Source organism: Chanodichthys erythropterus, chromosome 6 (genome assembly GCF_024489055.1).
Source record: "Chanodichthys erythropterus isolate Z2021 chromosome 6, ASM2448905v1, whole genome shotgun sequence".
NCBI lineage: Eukaryota > Metazoa > Chordata > Actinopteri > Cypriniformes > Xenocyprididae > Chanodichthys > Chanodichthys erythropterus.
In genome coordinates, this window is record NC_090226.1 from 32,739,309 (window position 1) to 32,760,956 (window position 21,648).

The 21,648-nt window shown below is 35.5% G+C and overlaps 1 protein-coding gene across 2 annotated transcripts in view; it reads right to left on the minus strand.

The window, feature by feature from the left end:
* The window catches only part of lima1b (LIM domain and actin binding 1b), a 32,416-nt gene extending 11,307 nt beyond the window's left edge, over nucleotides 1–21,109 (minus strand). The window contains exons 1-5 of one of the 2 annotated variants that reach the window (XM_067387520.1): nucleotides 20,971–21,109; nucleotides 18,742–18,895; nucleotides 13,750–13,873; nucleotides 11,851–11,896; nucleotides 7,652–8,047 (exon numbers count right to left, since the gene is read on the minus strand). In XM_067387520.1, coding sequence (XP_067243621.1) covers nucleotides 7,652–8,047; nucleotides 11,851–11,896; nucleotides 13,750–13,873; nucleotides 18,742–18,748 — 573 coding nt within the window. In that variant the 5' untranslated portion in view covers nucleotides 18,749–18,895; nucleotides 20,971–21,109. The remainder of the gene's footprint in view (nucleotides 1–7,651; nucleotides 8,048–11,850; nucleotides 11,897–13,749; nucleotides 13,874–18,741; nucleotides 18,896–20,970) is intronic. The other variant, XM_067387521.1, reaches the window with a different exon arrangement.
* Nucleotides 21,110–21,648: the final 539 nt, after the last annotated feature.

Here is a 21,648-nt window from a genome sequence, read left to right on the forward strand (position 1 = left end):
TCCCCTGTGCTTCATTCTTACTCTAGGGACCATCAGCAGCATATGGTCAGCAGACCTCAGAGACCATGATGGGATGTGCAGTTGTATAAGGTCAGAAAGGTAAGTTGGGGCTAGGCCATTTAAGGATTTATAAGCAAGCATTAAAACCTTAAAATCAATCCTAAAATGGACCGGAAGCCAATTTTGGGGAAATATGTTCCCGTTTACGCGTTTGTGTTAAAAGTCGAGCTGCAGCATTCTGCACTTACAGGGAGGCCTGGTTGACACCAAGATAGAGGGCATTACAACAATCTAAACGAGATGAAATAAAAACATGTATAAGCCTTTCAAAATAAATATAGGGGCTTTTGCACCGCATACTTCTAGGAACTCAGTTCTAGGATCTAACCACTAGGATAGTTCCCCGAGAAATAATTTCTCCCCTGGGCCATGTTCCTGGTTGTATTCGCACCGGGAATAGGAACTGTGAAGCAGCCTACAGCAGTATCTTTAAGCGCGGCATTTACGATCGCTAAAAAACGGTGGATGTGTTTGTTGTGTGTCGTGGGTTTTGTGGAATGTAAATGCATAATTTACGCAACTGAAAGAGCAAAAAGTGGGGCTTAGAGACAAAATCTCCTATGACAACTTTCAGTATTACATATCATCGAGGTGGAGAAAAGAACACACCCCTGCAGACAACAGGTAAATGGTGTTATCGATGTTTTACATGTGTTTTTATTTGTGAAGTAAATGTTTTCACGGCTTTTTAAAAATGCCGTGTACATGCATTTGACCAATTGTACACTTACGTCACTGATAGTTCCTACAGTGCTGGTTTAGACCCTAGGAGCTAATTTAGTTCCCCCAAAAGGAGTTCCTAGAACTAAAATCGATCCTAGTTCCTGCGGTGCAAACACGGCAAAATCCGGGTACTTCAGCTAATCGTTCTAGGAACTAGGTTCGTCTGGTGTGAAAGCCCCTAATAAATGACAAAAAGGGCTTAACTTTAGATAAATGCCTTAACTCATAAAAACTTGACCTGACTACAGAGGTTATCTGTTTGTCAAGTTTAAAATCAATATCCATTATTACCCAAGATTTTTAACAGTGGACTTAACATATAGGGAAATCAATGTTAGAGGCCTTATTAGTACAGTTTGGACCAAGTATCATGATTTCAGCCTAGCTCTCATTAAAATGTAAAACATGTAGGGCCATCCAATATTTAATGTCTTTGAGGCAGACAAACTGAGGTTTTAAAGGACTGGCATCTTTCTGTCAAACGATCAAAATAAAGTGTAACCCTTTTTGTAAATGTTATTTTTCTATATCAAGAATTTAAGATTTATTTAACATTTCTAAGAAAAGAAAAACTGTGGTAAAATAAATAGTAAATACAAATTATGTTGCGAAAGAAGTGTGCATTAGTTTTTATATCGAACAACTAATTTGTTTATATTTGTATTTGAAATGTAAATTATTCATATATTCCACAACATACTCATACAGTAACACATTTTACCCTTAATGTACTGCACCATTTATCTATGTATTTATTCATTTTTGAGAAACTATCCTTCTATGCTATAATCCCATATAATCCCAGTAAAAAGAAAATTGCCAAAGTTTACTCCACTTTTCCCTACCATAAATGCAACAAGATGGTTCCGAAGACCACCTCAGAGGAACAACACTTATAAAAATAAAGACACACACTGCAAAAACTAGACTGATTCCATCTCTGAGCTCAAGGACTCTGACTGCCTTAAAGCAAATTCACATCAAGCCTGAAATATGAAAGTCAGCAGTGGCTGCATTTAGAACATGAACAAAGATGTTTGAAATGAATAAAGCAGAGAGGGAGAAAGGCAAGGCAAACGGTGTGTAGCCTGAGGAAGGTTTTGTAGTTCTCCAGAGACCTGCTGGGGTTTAAAAAAGTATGTGCATACCAGGCCCATGATATCATCACCACACAGCAACAAGAGCAGATGGGGACTGCCGTAGCTGAGTGTGCCAAAACATTTTTGTGTGTAATAAGGTGAGAAAGACAGCATGCATCCGACTAAAACATTCCCATAAAGCTTCTTTCAGTAGCCCTCCAAGTAGTTGTGACTGTTCACCCAAAAATGAAAATTCTGTCATTAATTACTCAGCCTCATGTTGTTCCACACCCGTAAGACCTTAAACTTCAGAACACAAATTAAGATATTTTTGATAAAATCTGATGGCTCAGTGAGGCCTCTATTGACAGCAAGATAATTAACACTTTCAGTGCCCAGAAAGCAACTAAAGACATATTTAAAACAGTTCATGTGACCTTAATGTTATGAAACGACAAGAATACATTTTGTACGCCAAAAAACAAAAGAACGACTTTATTCAAAAATACAGTGATGGGCGATTTCAAAACACTGCTTCATGAATCTTTACGAATCTTTTGTTTTGAATCAGTGGTTCGGAGCATGTATCAAACTGGTAAAGTCACACCCCCCAGTGGTGAACCATTGAAATTTCTAAACACTTATACCTTATGTAATGAAGCCTCGTTTACTGAAATCTCATGACTTTCACGCTCTGTACCACTGATTCGAAACAAAAAATTTGTAAAGCTTCGAAGCTTCATGAAGCAGTGTTTTGAAGTCGCCCGTCACTATATTGTTTGAATAAAGTCATTATTTTGTTTTTTTGGCACACAAAAAGTATTCTCGTCGCTTCATTAAGGTTGAACCGCTGTAGTCACATGAACTGTTTTAAAAACGTCTTTAGTAACTTTCTGGGCATTGAAAGTGTTAATTATCTTGCTGTCAATGGAGGCCTCACTGAGTCATCAATTTGTGTTCTGAAGATAAAAGAAGGTCTTACGGGTGTGGAACGAGATGAGGCTGAGTAATTAATGACAGAATTTTAATTTTTCGGGTGAAATAACCCTTTAAGTCTAAACAATGGATGTTTAGGGCCAGAAACAAGTATGAAAGCACAGACACGAGCACTACTGACACAGCCAATATAGCCAAGGAATAATTGACAATGCACTCTTGTGTTAGTTTGTTGATTAAGGTGAGATGTGACATTAAACCAGATATATTGATATTTGGGTACGTTTGGGTTAGTAAAATTATAAATTTTATCTAACATTTCGGAAGGCAGCTGTCCATGAACCTGTGTCTGCCATTGACATATTTGGGTAGAACGTGTTTTATGCCTAAAGTGTTTATTTAAATTTTTTATTTGGTTAAACTTTATTTTAATGTGCCACTGTTACAATATAATTACGCAAATAAGTAATGAGTAATCTTAATTAACAACATGTACTTACTGTAGGTTTAGGGTTTTGCCCTTAGTCTTGCATATGCATAATTAAATGTTAATAATATAGTAAATCCGTGTAGCATTTGTAACAATGACACATTAAAATAAAGTGTTACCTTGTATTTTTATTAGCTAAGCATTTTTATTACTCGAGTCTCACATTAACAAATAGAGGTCTTGTCTTAGAACAGTGTGTATTTTAACATTTGTGAGTTGGCTCAGTACATTTCTGTAAACATTTTTTGCGCCTAATGTTTTCACAAACTAAAAAACAATGTAAAATGATTGTTTGTGCTAACCGACAGCATGTCACAGATGTCGTTCATAGAATGTGACTTGTAATGAAGAGTCTTTTTAATGTGTGATGGTCAAAGGGGGACTCATCTACTGCATCACCAGCATTCTCTTTCCTTTGTCTTTTCAACCAGCGTTTCAGGAGGCAGGAAACAGCTCAAACAACTGCCTCACTGTGATGGAACAATAGACATACTTGTCTCTGCATCACACCCCTTTGGATTGGGGAATTTTAAAGAACATGACTCAGGGCCATAGTCACAAACTCCACCTAGCTAGCTAAGTAAGATAAGGCAAGAACATTTTTCCCCCCAAAAAAAAAAAAAAATTAACTTTGAGAAATGTTAAATCTTTCTGACAGGAAATTAAACTTATTTTGGAATACTAATGTTTTCCATTGTGAAATTTTTTTAATGAAAATGTAACATTTTCCTGCTCGATTTTCATTTGCATGAAAATTTCTTCACTTTTTATATCTAATTATATATTTTATTTATTACCTTTTCAGTTTCTTAATCTGTTAACTGAACTTTTACAGTATTAACAGGATAAAGACAGGAGCAAGATGTTGATATTGCTCCCCTTTTATCCACCCAAAGAATTGGATCTAGTAATTCACTGTCAGTTTATATTGTATTTGCTATTGCAAGACTAAGCTTTGAGCTCAGAGGCCAGTTGCACAAAGCCGAGTTCAGTAAGTTTGAGATTAGTTTGACCAAACTGGGTTTTTTTTTCAGGTTCAAGAAGGTGGATTAGTTTTTAGCAGTGTTTATTGGCATTGCAACTTACACTGCACGGCTAACCTGCTCCAGGTTAGAGAATCAGTTGTGAGCAAAGTGACACACATCTGATGCAATAAAGCCACTCCCTCTGCACCTCTCACTCCAAATTACAGCAGTTCATAGTTGCCCATCTTTTGCTGTTATTTATTTATAATTATAATATATTCATATAATTATTATATGAATAGACAATTAATATTAAACTTTGCATTTAAACTAATATAAATATATATATACACCAGCTTTAATATATAAAGCTTTTAAAATGACTAAGTTTAACATGTTTTCTTTTGAGCTCTTTGTGAACCTATACTTATTTGAATTCAGTCGATTCACATGTATTGATATAGTCAGATATTTTCTTTCAGCTTAAGTTCTCAAACTTTCGCTGCAGCAGCAGTGTTTATTCCTGCCTCTTTCTTAACGATCTCCTCTTGCAAGAAGTCAATCAAACTGATGCTCGCATGTTCTGTGTGATTGGCTGTTTGCTGCACGTGTCACACTTTCAGGTACACATTTAATCGTAGTCTAGATCAAACCCTTAGTTGACAGAACGTTTATATCGAGTGATGTTAGCCCGCTGAACCTGATCCAAGCTAGGTTGGATTTGTACGGTTTTGTCAACTCTAAACCTAAACTCAGCAATTGTTCAGCTATCTTCATGCAACAGGCTGATAATAACTGCAGATTTTTATGAAGACAATGTTAGATCCAGTCACTGTTTCAGAGAGCAGATTGCTAACTCAACTTCAACTTCAGCATGGAATGAGACATTCCAGAAGATTCCAAGGAATCAGTTAGGAATGTGAGGACATGCCTGGCCTCTGGTTATGACAATGGGGGATGGGCACTCAGTCAAATGAGGTAAAGCCAAGAAACATATATCCATTGGGCACATATCCATATCAAGTTATGTACAGGTTAGTTGATGAAATTATCCTTAAAGGTGCCATCGAATTGAAAATTTAATTTACCTCGGCATAGTTGAATAACAAGAGTTCAGTACATGGAAATGACATACAGTGAGTCTCAAACATCATTTTTTCCTCCTTCTTATATAAATCTCATTTGTTTAAAAGACCTCTGAAGAACAGGCGAATCTTACGGAAGAGGATTAGGGCCAAGCAATAATAAAAAAATAAAACCATCTCGAGATTAAAGTTGTTAAATTTCGAGAAAAAAGTCGAGATAAAATGTTGAGAATAAACTCGTTAAATTATGAGAAAAAACTCGTTAAATTTCGAGAAAAAAGTCGAGATAAAATGTTGAGAATAAACTTGTTAAATATCGAGAAAAAACTCTTTAAATTTCAAGAAAAAATTGAAGATAAAATGTTGAGAATTAAGTCATTAAATTATGAGAAAAAAGTAGTTAAATTACGAGAGCAAATTCACTAAATTACGAATTTGTTCTCATAATTTAACAACTTTTTTTCTTGGAATTTAATGACTTTATTCTCATAATTTAATGACTTTATTCTCAAAATTTTTCTCATAATTTAATGACTTTATTCTCAACATTTTCTCATAATTTAATGACTTTATTCTCAACATTTTTCTCATAATTTAATGACTTTATTCTCAACATTTTTCTCATAATTTAATGACTTTATTCTCAACATTTTTCTCATAATTTAATGACTTTATTCTCAACATTTTTCTCATAATTTAATGACTTTATTCTCAACATTTTTCTCATAATTTAACAAATTTATTCTCGTAATTTAACAACTTTTTTCTCGTAATTTAATTACTTTATTCTCATCATTTTATTTAGACTTTTTTCTCGAAATTTAACAAGTTTTTTCTCGAAATTTAAAAATTTTAATCTTGAGATGGTTTTATTTTTTTACTATTGCTTGGCCCTAATCCTCTTCCGTAGAATCTCAACATAACACCGTGTTCACACTTTTGGTTTGGTTCTCTTTTAGTCCAGACAAAAAAAGAAGATAGATTTAGTCCTGGTTCGCTTAGCATTCACACTGTCATTTTTATTCCAAACCTAGAGATAGAAAAAAACAGCTTTTATGCTGTATATTTTGACTGAAATATTGAACATCCAAAACAATGCTGTGTGGTGATCTAGATGCACTGGTTGTATGTATGTTCATATGATGGAATTTTTACCAGCTGAGAATTTGTGAAAAGCTTATTAAATGTGCAAAGGAGTCAAAACAGCAGCAGGAATTCCACCATCACACACACAAATCAAGATCTGCTGCAAGGAGGCGGCGACGTACTGAACTGTGGTGGGCAACATTGCGAGAAAAAACAGGAAATCTTGAGCATTCTGTCCTTGTTAGGGTCACATTTTGTGACATCAAGTCCTATTTTTGGTTGAAAATTTGGGTATGGGTACACTTGATTGGTGCGCAGCAGGGTTCACATGGCAGCATTCACACTTATTCAACTGAAATGAACTAACAGAGCAATCCCAACAGAGTTCATTTTAATCTAACCACACCTGCCATGTGTGAACACACCCTTATTTACCATTTTACAACAGAAGTAAAAAGCTGCTAAAATGTCTATTCAAATCAACGAGCTGGTTTAACATGTTTGCCACGGCACAAACAAGAGCACTGTTCAAATACATTTAATTTGGGGTTTGAATTAATATGTTATTTGGTAATTACAGTTTCTGTAGCTACTTAATACGAGGTTCTGCCAAAAGGTTTTAAAATGGAGACATATTTTACATACATTACTGTGTGTTGCACCTTCAAAATTCAATATATACATTAACTTGTCAAATATTTAATCCATCCCAGAGGCTATTTTCTCCTCACACAGAGGTCAAAAGTGGATTTCACTACAGATCTGATTGAACCGCAAGTCACAAAGTTTTGAAGAAGACTAAAGTGTCAGGTTTTTTTAATGATAAGTGTAAATAGCTGCCTTTAGTGTTAGATGTACTGTCCATAATTTACGTTTACATACTTATACTACATGCTGGGAGTGATTTTTCCCCCCTCACATTACATTAATGAGAATGAGATTTCACATCACAGTAATGCAATTTGCAGGAAAATTGTGTTTAACTGCGATGAAAGAGAATCTATATTGAATTGTCTTAAAACAGGCTTCATTTTGGATTTCTTTCTTTTGATTTTGAGGTGAAATACATAACCTGGGCATTTCTTTGCAAAATTTGACATGTAAGTGAGAAAAATGCAACTGATGGACATTATAATACTAGATTACGGATCATTGTTGGGTTGTTTCACAACATACCAGGAAATTTAGAGAATAAAGAGTAATGTAATTCATCTGTGATGTTCTCACCTTGCTTTTGCCCTTCTCAAACATCATTTTGAGGCTGTTCAGAGGCAAGGCTGGTTTCTCCACAGGGGAAGTTGGAGAGAATGGATCGGATGCAGTTTCGATTTCTTCCTTCTCTTCTGCCCGCTTCTTTTGTTTATGCTCCATGTCTGCCTTTGTTTTCGCAGGTCTCTCATGGGACGTTGGCTCCTGGCTCAGGCTGGCCTGTTGCACGGGTTTGCTGGAGGAAGCAGGTGGTTCTGGGGGACTGCTGGGTTTGCGGGAGGCAGACTGAGCCGTACGGATCACTGGTGCCACGCTCAGCTGAGGAGCAGCTTTCTCCTGAGGCGTCTTTTCCCAGCGTTTCTTCAGCACACTCAGGTTTCCCGACCGCACGGACAGAGGCAAACTGTCAACAGACTGAGAAAGAGTGACAGAGGTTAATTCATTCAGACACCTGTGTTTTATTCCAACTACTTTTTACCAACTGCTACTTACAAGGCAAAAGAGCTCAAGACTAGGATATTCTGGTCTCTAGATATGCCTTGAGTTCCTACTTTAATGCAAAATTTTATAAGTTTGTAAGTTTAATCACTTAAAAAAAAGTATACTTCTCCTTAACAAGCTGCATTAGGTATATCATTCATATTTGTAAACTGCTAAATCAAAACGATTTTTTATTTTATATTATTCTCTACCTAGATTACAGTTAATCTGGGGAATCTTTCAACCAACTTCACTTATCACTTGTTGAAAGTCCAAATAATCCATTCTATAATGTAAATGTATGCTTTGTAAAGAAGTTCAAACATATAATTTACAAATCTACAATACCAATTTGAAGAATTTAAGCATAAAAATTTCAGGGTTATTATCATTAACAAAAAATAAAATTATTGAAAACATTTTTGTTAATTGAAATATAGCTGGAATAAAATGGATTATAAATATCAGATGAAAAACCTAAACTAAATGAACATTTTAAATGTTACCTTGACAACTAACTGAAATAAGTTAAAGTTAAATCACTAAAATGACTAAATGGAAATAAATAAAAACTGAAATAAAAGTAAACCTGAATGGTTATATAAAAAGACAATAAAAAAGCACAACAAAACAATAAAAAATGAATACATTTAACTACAATTAAAATGAAAACAGAAAAGATAAAAATAAAAGCTAATAATAATACTAATAGTGTGATTGTCCGTTCAAATGTGTTTCCAAACATTTGACGGTTAGTGTACGTTATAGACAAAAGAGCTAAACTAACATAACATTTGAAAGTTTAATTTAGGATATATTGTCTGGAATAGAAGTGTCAGGTGACTCAACCCCACGAAAACAGACATGACGAGACATGAGAGAATATCTCCTCATGAGGATAATACAATAATCTAGAAAACAGCTGTTCAAAACACAGTCAGGGTTTCAGCTCCTAGAACACTCATCAAATAATAACAGCCAATGATGACACACTCCCCCTAAAACACTATCATTTCATCAAGCCATCAAACATTCCTCTTACATCACCGGTAAAGTAAAAGATTTTTTTTAAAGTGCATTACATCACCACCATCAGAATGTCAACACAAACTCTATTAATATGAGTTAAAACAGTCTAATAGACAATTCAAACAAAGAAAGGCTGTTTTCTATCGCACTCTGTGTCTCTACTCCAAATCAAGACAAGCTCTGTAGATAGAGGACATGCAACAGTCTTTGTGAAAGCATGCTGAACCAGACACCAGACAGAGAAGTTGTAGGAGACGAGAGGAAAGACCTGGATGGACAGGGCGCTCTTTATGTCTTTTCTCTGCTCTGCTTTCTTCGAGCTCCTTGGGCGCTGGACATCAGTGATAAAGCTCTACCAGATGTGCGGCAGGCAGGAAACTTGTAAGAACTAGTCCAGCCCCACTGAACAGCCCCCATGAAGGAGAGAAAGAAAGAAGTGAAAGGAAAAAGGGGGAAGAGGGAATGTGTGTGAGATGGAGGGGTCGGAGATGATTAAAAGGCGCCTGCAGTGAAACCTGTATACAGGAAATGATGCATGTGATGAAATTTAACTCTTTCTCGTCTGTTTTCATTCCTCATAAATGAGATTGCAAAAAACAAAAACAAAAAAAAAAATGTTTAGGTTACAATATTAATCTATGGGATTGCATATAAAGACCCAGCTAACAGGGAAAATTTTCAGAACATTGGCTAACGTTCTGGCAAGGTTCTTTCAAAGTTATGAAGAAAGTAAGGTTGCTAGAATGTTCATTTAATGTTATCTGGTCGTTAATAACAATCTCAAAATGTTAGCACAAAAAACATCATTCATGGAATGTTTTAGTTGAACGTAAATGTCACTACTTGTTTCAGAATGTTCAAAGAACATTCAAAAGTAACATTGTCATAACATTTGAAGAATGATAAAATGTAATGTTCCCTTAACATTCGTATAACCAAGAAAAAAACATTTTAAAAACAGGGTGTGTTTAAATAATTTTAAAAAACTGGATGTTTTGAATGTTTAGAGAACATTCAGAAATAACGTTTTTATAACTTAAAAGGAAAGTTAGCAATACGTTCTTAGAACATATTTTTTGTTAGCTCCAATGCCTAATGTGCAGCCTTTCAGTTTTCAACAGTAGCTGCATTTACACGGACCCTAATAATCCGTTTGTAGTAGCACAGATGGAATTAAAAAAGTCATGGTTTGTAAGAAAGTTTGATAAAGGGTGGTTTAAAGGATTAGTTCACTTCAGAATTCAAATTTCCTGATAATTTACTCACCTCCATTTCATCCAAGATGTTTATGTCTGTCTTCAGTCGAAAAGAAATGAAGGTTTTTGAGGAAAACATTCCATGATTTTTCTCCATATAGTGGACTTCACTGGGGTTCAACGGGTTGAAGGTCCAAATGTAAGTTTCAGTGCAGCTTCAAAGAGCTCTACATGATCCCAGACGAGGAATAAGAGTCTTATCTAGAGAAACCATCGGTCATTTTCTAAAAAAAAAAAGTAAAAATGATATACTTTTAACCACAAATGCTCATCTTGCACTGCTTTGTGATGCGCCACGCACATGCTCCTAATTCAAAATCGCCCAACATCATTGTTTTACCTTTTTTTGTAAAGTGCATTTGACTTAAGTCTTTGCACGTTCGCTTTGTAGACACTGGATCGTTACTTCCACCTACGGACTCACGTGTTACCTTTCTAACATGATTACGTAATGCGTGGCACATCACAGAGCAGTGCAAGACGAGCATTTGTGGTTAAAAAGTAAATACTTTTTTTTTTTTTTTTTTAGAAAATGAGCAATGGTTTTTCTAGATAAGACTCTTATTCCTCGTCTGGGATCATGTAGAGCTCTTTGAAGCTGCACTGAAACTGACATTTGGACCTTCAACCCCAGTGAAGTCCACTATATGGAGAAACATTTCTTTTTGACTGAAGAAAGAAAGACAGAAACATCTTGGATGAAACATCGAAAACTGAAACTGGAAAGTTCTGCCATGTGCAATAACATATGACGCACAAGTCGTTGTTGAATATAGTATAATAAATGACTGCCGTGTCATTCTAAAATTCTCATCGTCTGTGAAGTGCTCGCCAACAGTGAGAAAGTCTGTATATTCGTGCAGTCTGCACATGTCAAAAGATCAAATGTTTACATGAAATCAAATATTTACATGTACAATCAAACTTAGATTAGAAATGGTTTAAATCACCCTTTGCAATCCAATTGAAATTTCAGTCGGATTTGGCCAATTCATTCTGATTGATGTGGTTACATGTGACTTTTTATTCCATCTTTGCTACTAGTCTGATTACAAACAGATTATAGGGTCCATGTAAATGCAGCAATTGTCTTGCATTGATTCTGAAGTTTAAAGAGATAGTTAACAAAAATTAAAATTCTGTTGTAATTTACTCAACCCTCATGTAATTCCAAACTTGTACAACTTGTCAATTAATTCTCATTTTCATATAATGAAGTATAATCTAGAAACTAAATGGGATTGTTAGTGCTACAATGCAGTACAGTACATCTCATTCAGTGTTTAATGGAAGAAAGTCAAACAATTAGGTACAATTAGGTCACATTTACATTTATTCATTCAGCAGACATTCAAGAGTGCACTGATGAAGTACATAAAAGGTGCCACGACACAATACATTTTATACTTTTTTGTCTTTGTAACTTCTATACGGTGCACCAGTAACACTTACCAGTTTTTTCTTGTCTGCACTCGCCTCCTCAGCGGCTTTCTGATATCTGAAAAGAAAGAGAAGGAAAGAGAAAAAAAAAGTATGAGCAAATGTTTTAAAAGGTATCATTTTCATTATCATATTACAATCTAGACATTTGTTTTTGATGTTAGGATATGATTTCCTCTTCCAGTTTAATATGCAGACAACAACAATTAACCCATTAGTAGTTTGATTTCTCTGTCTCATTGAAAAAATTGCTCTGATTTTTGTCTGATGAATAGCAAATAGGATTTTTTTTTTTTTTTTTACAATTCTGTTTAATGACATTAAAGGCAAAGACATACACACTTTTGAAAGACGAGGTGTAAGATCGGTAGAGCATTCACAGGGCATCAAAATATTTAGTGATATCGATATCACAAACTTAGTGTGAATCAAAACACAAATAAAAACCAACATGGTTAATTACTGGAAAAGCAGCTAATCAACAACACTGCTCAGTTGACTATTGTGTTCAAAGCTCATGGCTCTCATGTGAAAGCAAAGAAAGGAAAGATTATGAATGTTGGTCCAAATAGAGTTGGAAAATTGTTGCCCCCTACTGGCATTAACTAGCAGCAAACATTTGTCACCTTTTCTGTTCTTGCTTTCACCTGAGGACCATAAGCGGCAGGGTTGTGCAACAGAGCCGATATCTGTGTCTGTAGCAATCTAAAAATGATCTCAAATAGCAGAGAATTACATGAGCTGTACGTCCACAAAAAGCTGGTTCTGAAACTGACACTCAATTAATATTTTATTTTCTTTAAAAGAAATAGTAGTCATTGTTGAAGGGATTAAGTCGGTTTGGAGTATTGACACTAAAATAAATATAACAAATGAATCATAAATTCATAAATAAAATATGCAGTCTGTCCCTGGCCAAGTCCTTCGGATGTTATTTTATATTTGTAATATATATATTTTATAAATTGTACTAGAGTAAGTAAAACCATGCTTCGGCTCACTCATCTGAACCATTTTTGGCAAAAATAATTAATGTATTTTAACAAAAAATCTAGATATTGGAAAAAAGTATATAGAATTTGAATGTTTTCTCTTTTCATGGTTTCAGTGGTTCTATGGATATTTTAATGTTACAGTTTGACAATTTTTAAACTGGTGGGAACATTTTCATTATCTCGTCTAGAGCTCTTCCTTATTTTACTATCAGTCCAGGTTATCTTCCTGTATTTCATGTACTTCCTGCACCACTTATTAGTTCATTGCTTGTATCAAGTGATGGTTTTGTTTTCTTGCTTTTAACCAAATCTTTTTAATGACAGACTTTGGCTCAGGCGATTGAGAATGATCAAACCAACATTTAAGATGCTGTGATGCGATTGGTCCACTGGTTAGTCCAGTTATTCAATCACATCCTCTGTTGAGGCAAAGTCATATGAGTTTTTTGTTGCACATGTTTTTGTTGTCTTATCAGATAAAAATGCATCCGCCTCAACTGAGTGCATACATTATTTATGTGCATTTTTCGAATTTATGCACATCTTGGAATTTCCATCCAGCATTTTTCATGCAATATCCCAAAATGTGCATAAAAATATGTGGATGGAAACATAGCTACAGAAGTCCTCTGAGGTCTATTTTACAGACAATATCAGTTTTGAGATGCAAAATGGCACTGATGACATATTATGGAAAGAGAGATTGATTGCTTGAATTTCATAATTCTGTAGGCCAACCTATAAGTTTGCATTGGCTTTTTGATTATTGTTGAAAATAAGCTCTGTGACCAACAAAAATGTAAGATGCTGCTTACACGTTTTGTTCAACAAGATGATCTTCACAGATGAGCACATCTTCCCCAGAGCCATGTGATAAGCAGTGTTAATATGAAGAAATAAAGGGAAAATCACTCACTTGGAAAAGCGCTCAGTGATGGCATTGTTCTTGCCACGACTCCCAACCAATGAGAGCTCTTTGGCTGTTATCCGTAAGGATTGTGATGCCCACTGTTTCCTGCTAAATGGCCCCGCATCCATCTCTGGAATAAAGTAAAGCAGATATGAAACTCAAAACAATGAATGAAACCGTAAACATGCAAAACATTCAGATCTATCAAACTATTGTTATGGCTAACAAAAATTCTAATTATTGGTCCCCAAAAATGGTCTGATTAATAAACTGCGTTTTAACATTTTATACATATGTGACAACTTGCCCCATGAGAACACAGCTCCATGTTTCCATTAAAAACACATCAAATATGATGATATTGGAAGTGTAGTCTGGAGGACAGAATTGTTCTTATTTTATAGGGTTTTTAACTAATTATGAAATTTACATACAAAAGCACAAGAGCACCAAACTATGTGGACATCTGAACCCTAAAGGGGTTTATTTTGAGATCACAACCGACTGGATGTACATCATCCCGCTTATTACACGTCTACTTCCCACAAAATATTCATTTTTGTTTAAATATTTTATTAGCTCACTGAACGCAACGCTTCCGTGAAGAAACAAGACGACTGAAAAAGTTAACGAGACGGACATTTAATGTATAAAGTACAGTCACATCGCTTACACTGCTTTTATAATTAAATAATTATGGAGACAGCAGATATTGATTTGAGATTAAACTGCTTTGAAATCTTACCTGTTTATTGTCACATACAGCATACAATACAATTGTCTTAGCAAGAAGATGAACACAGCAACAATATTACAGTACTATTAATACTGAAGCTTTCATTTTCATAGCAGTCGATAAATATAGTGACGCAAGATGGCAGCAGTTGCGTTTGTATGAAACTAGCGAGAGCGAGTACGCGGTGTGATACGAGAGACGTGAAAGTTCCCGGATGGACGGTGTGTTATTCAGCGTTGCTATCGACGACGGTTCTTATCGGGGAACGCCTCCGAATGTAGCGATTGACCAATCAGAATCAAGTATTCCAGAGAGCGCATTGACGTCACTTTCCCGCCGGAACGCGCTCCGTCAGCCTGACTGAGAGGCAAAAGAACCTGCTGCATGACTGGATTTAATAGGGGAAACTGCGAATTGTGAGTAAAACAAATGATTACACTAAAGGTTGGCTCGAAAGTGTTCCTTACAACATGTCAAAGAAACCTAATCCATGGATTTTGACATTCAGCCAGAATTTGTGTGTTTCCTGACATTTATGTGCCTGATTTCGACGCTGGAGAAATACATAAAGCAAATCTGCCTGTGAACGCTTTATATTACTACAATATAGGTAGGTTTAAATCGGAGTGATCATATCAGTGTTATATATTGTCATATCGTCCAGCACTAAAACTTGCATATAGTTTTTGTCAGTGTTTATTTTAAAAACACCCAAATGTGCAGAATATAAGATGGTAAATATTTAATTGATGAGTTGTCAATACAATATATACGGTATGATTTTACCCCAAAATCCAACATATTGACACAAAATGATAACTGCAAATACACTCTGCCTGAAGTCCAGTTTTTTTTCTGTGAATTGCAGAAATCAATTTGCTTCTTAGCTTTTGGCGTTCTGTAAAAATATACCTCAGATTTTGTGTCAAAGCTATTTGTACAGTCAATCGCAAAGCTTTTTCCCGTTTTGGATGTGTTTTGTGTGTTTTTCGCCACATTCACGCTGAAAACCAATGCTGCCACTCAGTCTTCTGCCACTCAGTGGGCGTGACTGCAGTCATAATGGTCGGTGACGTCACTTGCATACCCTCTATAGTTAATTTTCGGTCTAACCATTCATTATGAGTGAATACAACATATCCGCCTTTATCCAAACTAGTCTATGCGTTTTAAATTATGGGTCTCATTTCCGGTTTGAGGAACTTCCACTCAAAATGACTGAAACAAATCATGTGGTTGTGCTACAAATAATCCTTATCTGTCAGTTTGATTGAATGAGCTGTACATTTTCCGTCATGCCTTATTTTTATCTGTCAGGAAAATAATGTAATGCTTGATATTGAATCTGTGAAGGTATTTCCAGCCCACTCCTCTTTTTCTTTTCGCTTTATTAATATGAAAAAGACAACAGACACAGACACTCTCCCATGTTCTCCCTAAATCCTCATTCACGTCGCTTTCCTGTTTTTTCACATAACATCAGGTTTTATAGACTAACGAGAATAAGCTGGTCAGGCTGGTTTTTCCAGGAAGTGTAGGCTCTCTGTATTTAAGTAACAAAGTAAATTTTACCAAAACAAATGTTTTGCAGTCCTTCTCTGCACCAGTATATAAACAGCCCCTATGTAAGGAGATGGATTGTGGATTATTTGCATATGAATGTCTGAATGTTAGTGTAATGGGACGTGTTGGGTCATAATGTTACATTCGATTGGATCTCCGCTTTACAAGGTCTAAGCCTCTACCCGTTTCAAGTGAGAACATCTCCAGCCTTTTATTAGCACACTTAATTTATAACACTAAGCTTTTTAAAACTCACAATGTACACTACAGTCTCCCTGAGATTGCTGTCTGACCAACAATGATTTATTTATGGAGATATCAGTAGTACTACAGCACACTATGAGTGCATGTTAGCACCATTTTTTGCTTGCTATTGGGATCTGAAGTAGAGTTTGAAGCCAGAAGTGGTGTCAGTCTTTACACCCGGATGATCAGTGTTGTTTTGGTTTCTTGGTATGTCTGTTTTTGTTTTCACCACCATTACTTTGCCCCAGCATATAAGCAGAAACAGAGTGTAAGTCAAATACTCAAGGATGCATAAAATGTGTTTTGAGGATTGAGGATGCATCAGATGGTGGGGCTTTGTCTCCCCTGCCCCGCTGGTCTCTGTTCTCATTATATGATTTGGGTTGGATCTGCGGTATGCTTGTGTCATCAACCTGAAGCCGCATACCTATTTTGATAACGGCTATGAAAGAGAAGGTGGCAAAATGGATAGAGTTGCTCACATCAATTTTGTTGTTCTTTTTTTTAACCTTTGGTTTTGTTTCCAAAGTGGCAACACATAATGGAACATGTCTATCTACCGTGAATGTACTGCAAATGTTCTAAAGAACACAGAAATTTCTGCTGAAGGCTGAATAGCAGCAAAGTCCCTTTAAGACAAGTCACTCGCGGCCATCTTTGAAATGCCTCTCATGCATGTAAGTGCAGCTCCTGTCTCTTTGAATGGGGAAACTTCAAATTCTCCAACGCTGTTTGCCAAGTTTTTGATTAAATTTCATTTTGAAATCACCAATGAAATCTGACAACAACTGTCTCATAAATTTTGTTTTTGTTCATAAACTGTATTTTTCAGGTTGGATCAAGCTAATGCGCATGCGCAGTCCAGACAAGCTACGCAATATCGCGTTCATAATCGCAGATGAATCGCCTTCGATTATGAACGCGATATTGCGTAGCTTGTCCGCGAACTACGGCTCTGTATATTAAGTGCCGCTCCATTTGAAAGCAGGTGATGGACATTTACCGCTAATCACAGAACCGGCTTTAATAATGAGACACGCATGACAAACACATGCGATTAATCGTGCAGCCCTAACTCTACTATTGCAAAAGTTTTCTGCATGGCTGAGATGCAGTTACCAGGGCATTCTGGGTGGTTGTTACATTGCTTACTAGACAGACAAACAAAAACATTTGGAAGGTTAGGCTGAAAACTCTAGGAGGAGTTAACTTAAAATCATATATCATTTGGTATAACTAACTTTTATTGGTAACTCTAGCAGTTGAAGCATAAAACTACAAGTTAGGAACATTGTTTTGGTCATTTTGTGAGTTCGGATCCGTTATTCGACTCTGCTGTTCTTGAGGCACACCAGAGTGTTCATGGTTACAAGTGATCAACTAATCATTGCCAATGTCACTTATGACATAAAAACTCCCAACTCCTGTCGGAGCCATAGCTCCTGTCTGACATGTGGTGCGGTTGCACTTAGTTTGAGTCCCGTCTTGAGGTCCTTTCCTGGTTCAATTTCTTTCTCTCCTCTCCCATGATTTCCTACTGTCCTCTCTAAATAAAATGCACCCAAAAATCTATCTAAAGTCTAATCTCTAAACAAACAAAAACTCCACAAAATAAGCAAGTCAATAAATAATGGAAGAAGATGGACATCTGAAAAGATGTCTAGCTTATTTTGTTGACTCATCTTTACAAAAGGTGCAATCATTTATCTTTATATCAGACAGTTTAAAACTGTGGAAACTGAACTATTATAACTTGGCTTTTATTATATTATTAGGATAATAGATCAGAGTAGTAACTGAATTAGCGACTGACATGGTGACACAGTCAATGAAAAACCAAGCCGATGTTGATTTGTGTTTCATTAAGAGTTGAACACTATTTGATTTGATGTTCATTTTTGTGGCTACAAGCTACTATGAAACCTTCTACATGTAGCCTGACCTTCTTTCCTGATAGGATGCAATCACACACAAATGAAGTGTGCAGGTTTCTAAATTATTATAAGCAAAAACAAAGGTTTAGAAGATGGATTTATGATGTACTCCTTCAATATTTAAATGTTAATTTCAAAGAAAAAAGGTACGTAGTGTACTTTAAAAACTGGATGAATATTTGCAAAGCAAAGCAAACTCTTTTGTTATAAATGTATTATTGCTACTTATAGCCTGATTCATTCATTGAGTGAACAGTAATGCTTACATAATCACAGCCACACCAACATGGGCAGCGCCTGTTAACAGAGACTTTGACCTGAGAGGTGCGACTGACAGACTAACCTTATATATCAACACAGATTTAAAATGCGTATATATGATTGAGTACATATAAACCAGTGGTTTTAGAACAACAAATATGAGAAAACAGGATTAATGCATATAAAATGCATTAAAAATTCAGAATATGTGCATGCAGTTTTCTTTTACTAACATGAAAGAGATTCATCCAAATTTACCTTGCATTGTTTTGTCCAGCTGTTAATATCTGCTGATATTCTGTAGTCTGAACTTTGTCTGTGTGATTTTTTTCTTCTTCTTAGTGATTCTATGTCTGACTTTCCTGGCTTCACAGCAGTGAAAATACTTTCCAGTCTCACTCACTTGCTCAGTCTAAAACAATGGCCAAGAAAAGCATCAAATAAAAGTCTAAATCCAGAAAAAAATGAAGTATTTTTTGTCATCACAAAATATACCAGAGAAAAAGAATTAGATTAAGAACCATCACCGCACAACTTTTTGAAATTAAATGATGATTTACTTTTTGTCTAAAACTTTCATTTGCACATCTGATTCTGTCAGTTTTCGGCAAATGATGACCTTTGATCGCTCACTTTGTTAAATGATTGACATAACCAAAGCAAAGACCTAAACACTGAATCATCAAAAACACAACAACCTGAACAAACAGTATGATGTCAATATGATGCCATGTGCATCGAATGGTAACCAGGGTGGTTAGTGACTCTAAAGTGGTAGTTCACTTAAAATATGAAGATACTGTCATTCTATCACTCGTGCTTACAGTATGTTGTTACAAACCCATAAGACTTCCGTGCATCTTCAAAACACAAATGAAGATATACTTTGAATGAATATTAAGAGATTTCTATGAATGCAGAATATAAATGCAACACATAATTTCTTGTTATACACTTATTCCATAGAAAACCATGATGAAGAAAACACTTAATCATTTAACGCATTGCGTTCATATTCTCTGCTCATCTTTCCTGTATATAGTATTCATCATCAGTAAGGTGTATGCTGAATTAGGTCTTTTAATATCACTCTTTTAGTACATTAAGGCACTTAATATGGATCACAGGTGCCCAAAACTTGCATTTTATTCACATATTTTTGTTTGTCTTCTTTTGAGATGGAAAAATGACAGGCCTGTAATGCAGTCCTATGGATGTTTTGCATGCCAGATCTTCGTGCCAGTCACATGACTGAAAACTATGAATATGATGAACAGATTTTATTTATCATAGCTGCTTGGTTGAGCTTCTGTGTTTACCATGTGTGATGTTTTATGTATGTGCTGATCAATGGTTTCAAAGTGATCGTGTCTCTTCAGAAGGCTTGGAATAATCCGCTCATTTATATTTATGTCTTTTTGTACTTTGTGTTGTTGTTAGGAATTTCAGTGATGATGAGAATATAAAAAATATCTTAATTTGTGTTCAAAGATGCACAGAAGTCTTCGGTCTTCAATGACATTAGCAGGATTAAATGATGACATAATTTTCATTTTTGGGTTAACTAACTCTAACCCTAACCGTAAATCTACTCTACCCATACCCAGAACCTCAATAACAGCAAAGGTTAGTTTGCTATGTTGTGCAGAAAAAAAACATGTACACAATAAGTAGCCTACATTTTATAATATGCTTAATTATTAAATGTAAGTACACAGTAGTTAAAGACATTTAATATAAAGTAGGATCTTTTTTTTTTTAGATGTTAGTAAAGCTGATAAAATGCAGTAACTGTCAGAACATACTTTTAAGTTTATATGGGAACACATGCACAGAAACAAGCATTCTATGATTTCAACCACAAACAATTCTAAACAATTTCTTTATGACTTTTGGTTTACAAACCAATAATAATTTAATAAAAAAAAGGAAAGTTACTCAGTATTTACACAATATTTGGTAGACCTTTTGATGGAAATAAAACAAAAACCAAGTGTTTTAGTACTTGGAAAGTGAAAGAATTTGACATGAATGTGAAAGTGAAATAACCTTTGTAAGATCATTGATATGATCTTATATGTTATGCTTCATAAAAAAATAAAGTCAAATATAGACAATATTTTGAAGACAATATCCTTTTTGTCTTGTCAAAATGTGTGCATGGTTGTCTGTTCAGTTTTGTGACATTTAAAGACTCAAGATATGAGTGACATGTCACTCTGAACACAAAGACTTCCTTCTTCCCAAGAAGGTCTGGTGGTCAAACTGGATATTCACCTGACATGGAAAGTGCCGGCTGAAAAAATAGCTGCTAAACTCTCTCTTCAACTGCTTCACCTGCTTGTTAAATACTAAATGATGCACTTGAACCAAAAGTACAATCTGACAAATTTATAAATTTAGCAGTTGCTGCCCATTTCGTCCATGAAATACACACATTTTGGAAGCTCACCCACATTCATCACAGGTTAATGAGGAGAGACCCACCTCTATAATTCAAATGCAGTTCCTCCTATCTTCAAAGGTTTCGGACTTCAATGTCTTTTCTTAATCCAGCAAGCAAGTTTCGACTATGAATACTCACAACAGAATTTCAATGTGTCACCTGATTCTAGAGAAAACTCTGTGATATCTGACACTCCTTGTGCTTGTGTAGGAGTTTGTCCCATGTGACTTTACAAAAGGGTGGAGTCTGGAGAAAGGTCCACCAGGACTGGTAGAAATGTCATCATGTGACACTATGCACCAGTGAACTCCGGCATTGTATGTCACCTGGCAGGTGTGTTTTGAATGTGTGTGTGTGTGCACTTGTGCTATTCCTGGAGTATCTACTTTCCTGTTGTTCTTGGCAAATGAGTTAACTGAACAAGTCAAGTCAAACAGTAGTTTCACAGATGACCGACACTTTCTCTGTGTATAAACTTTTATACAATCCAAGTAAAGGGCTGAAATGCACTGTGGCATTTTGTTGTTTTCAAATCAACATATTAAGAATACACCTCCCCAGTATAAGTGATGTTTGATAAGGCATCACTATTAATATTGCTTCTAGTGCAGGTTTTGTTCGTAATTGTCCATAATTCAATTTAACTATAGTGCACAACTTGTCATGTACCGTTTGTGTTACGAGCATTAATAACAGTTAAATCATTTGTCTTTTGTCAA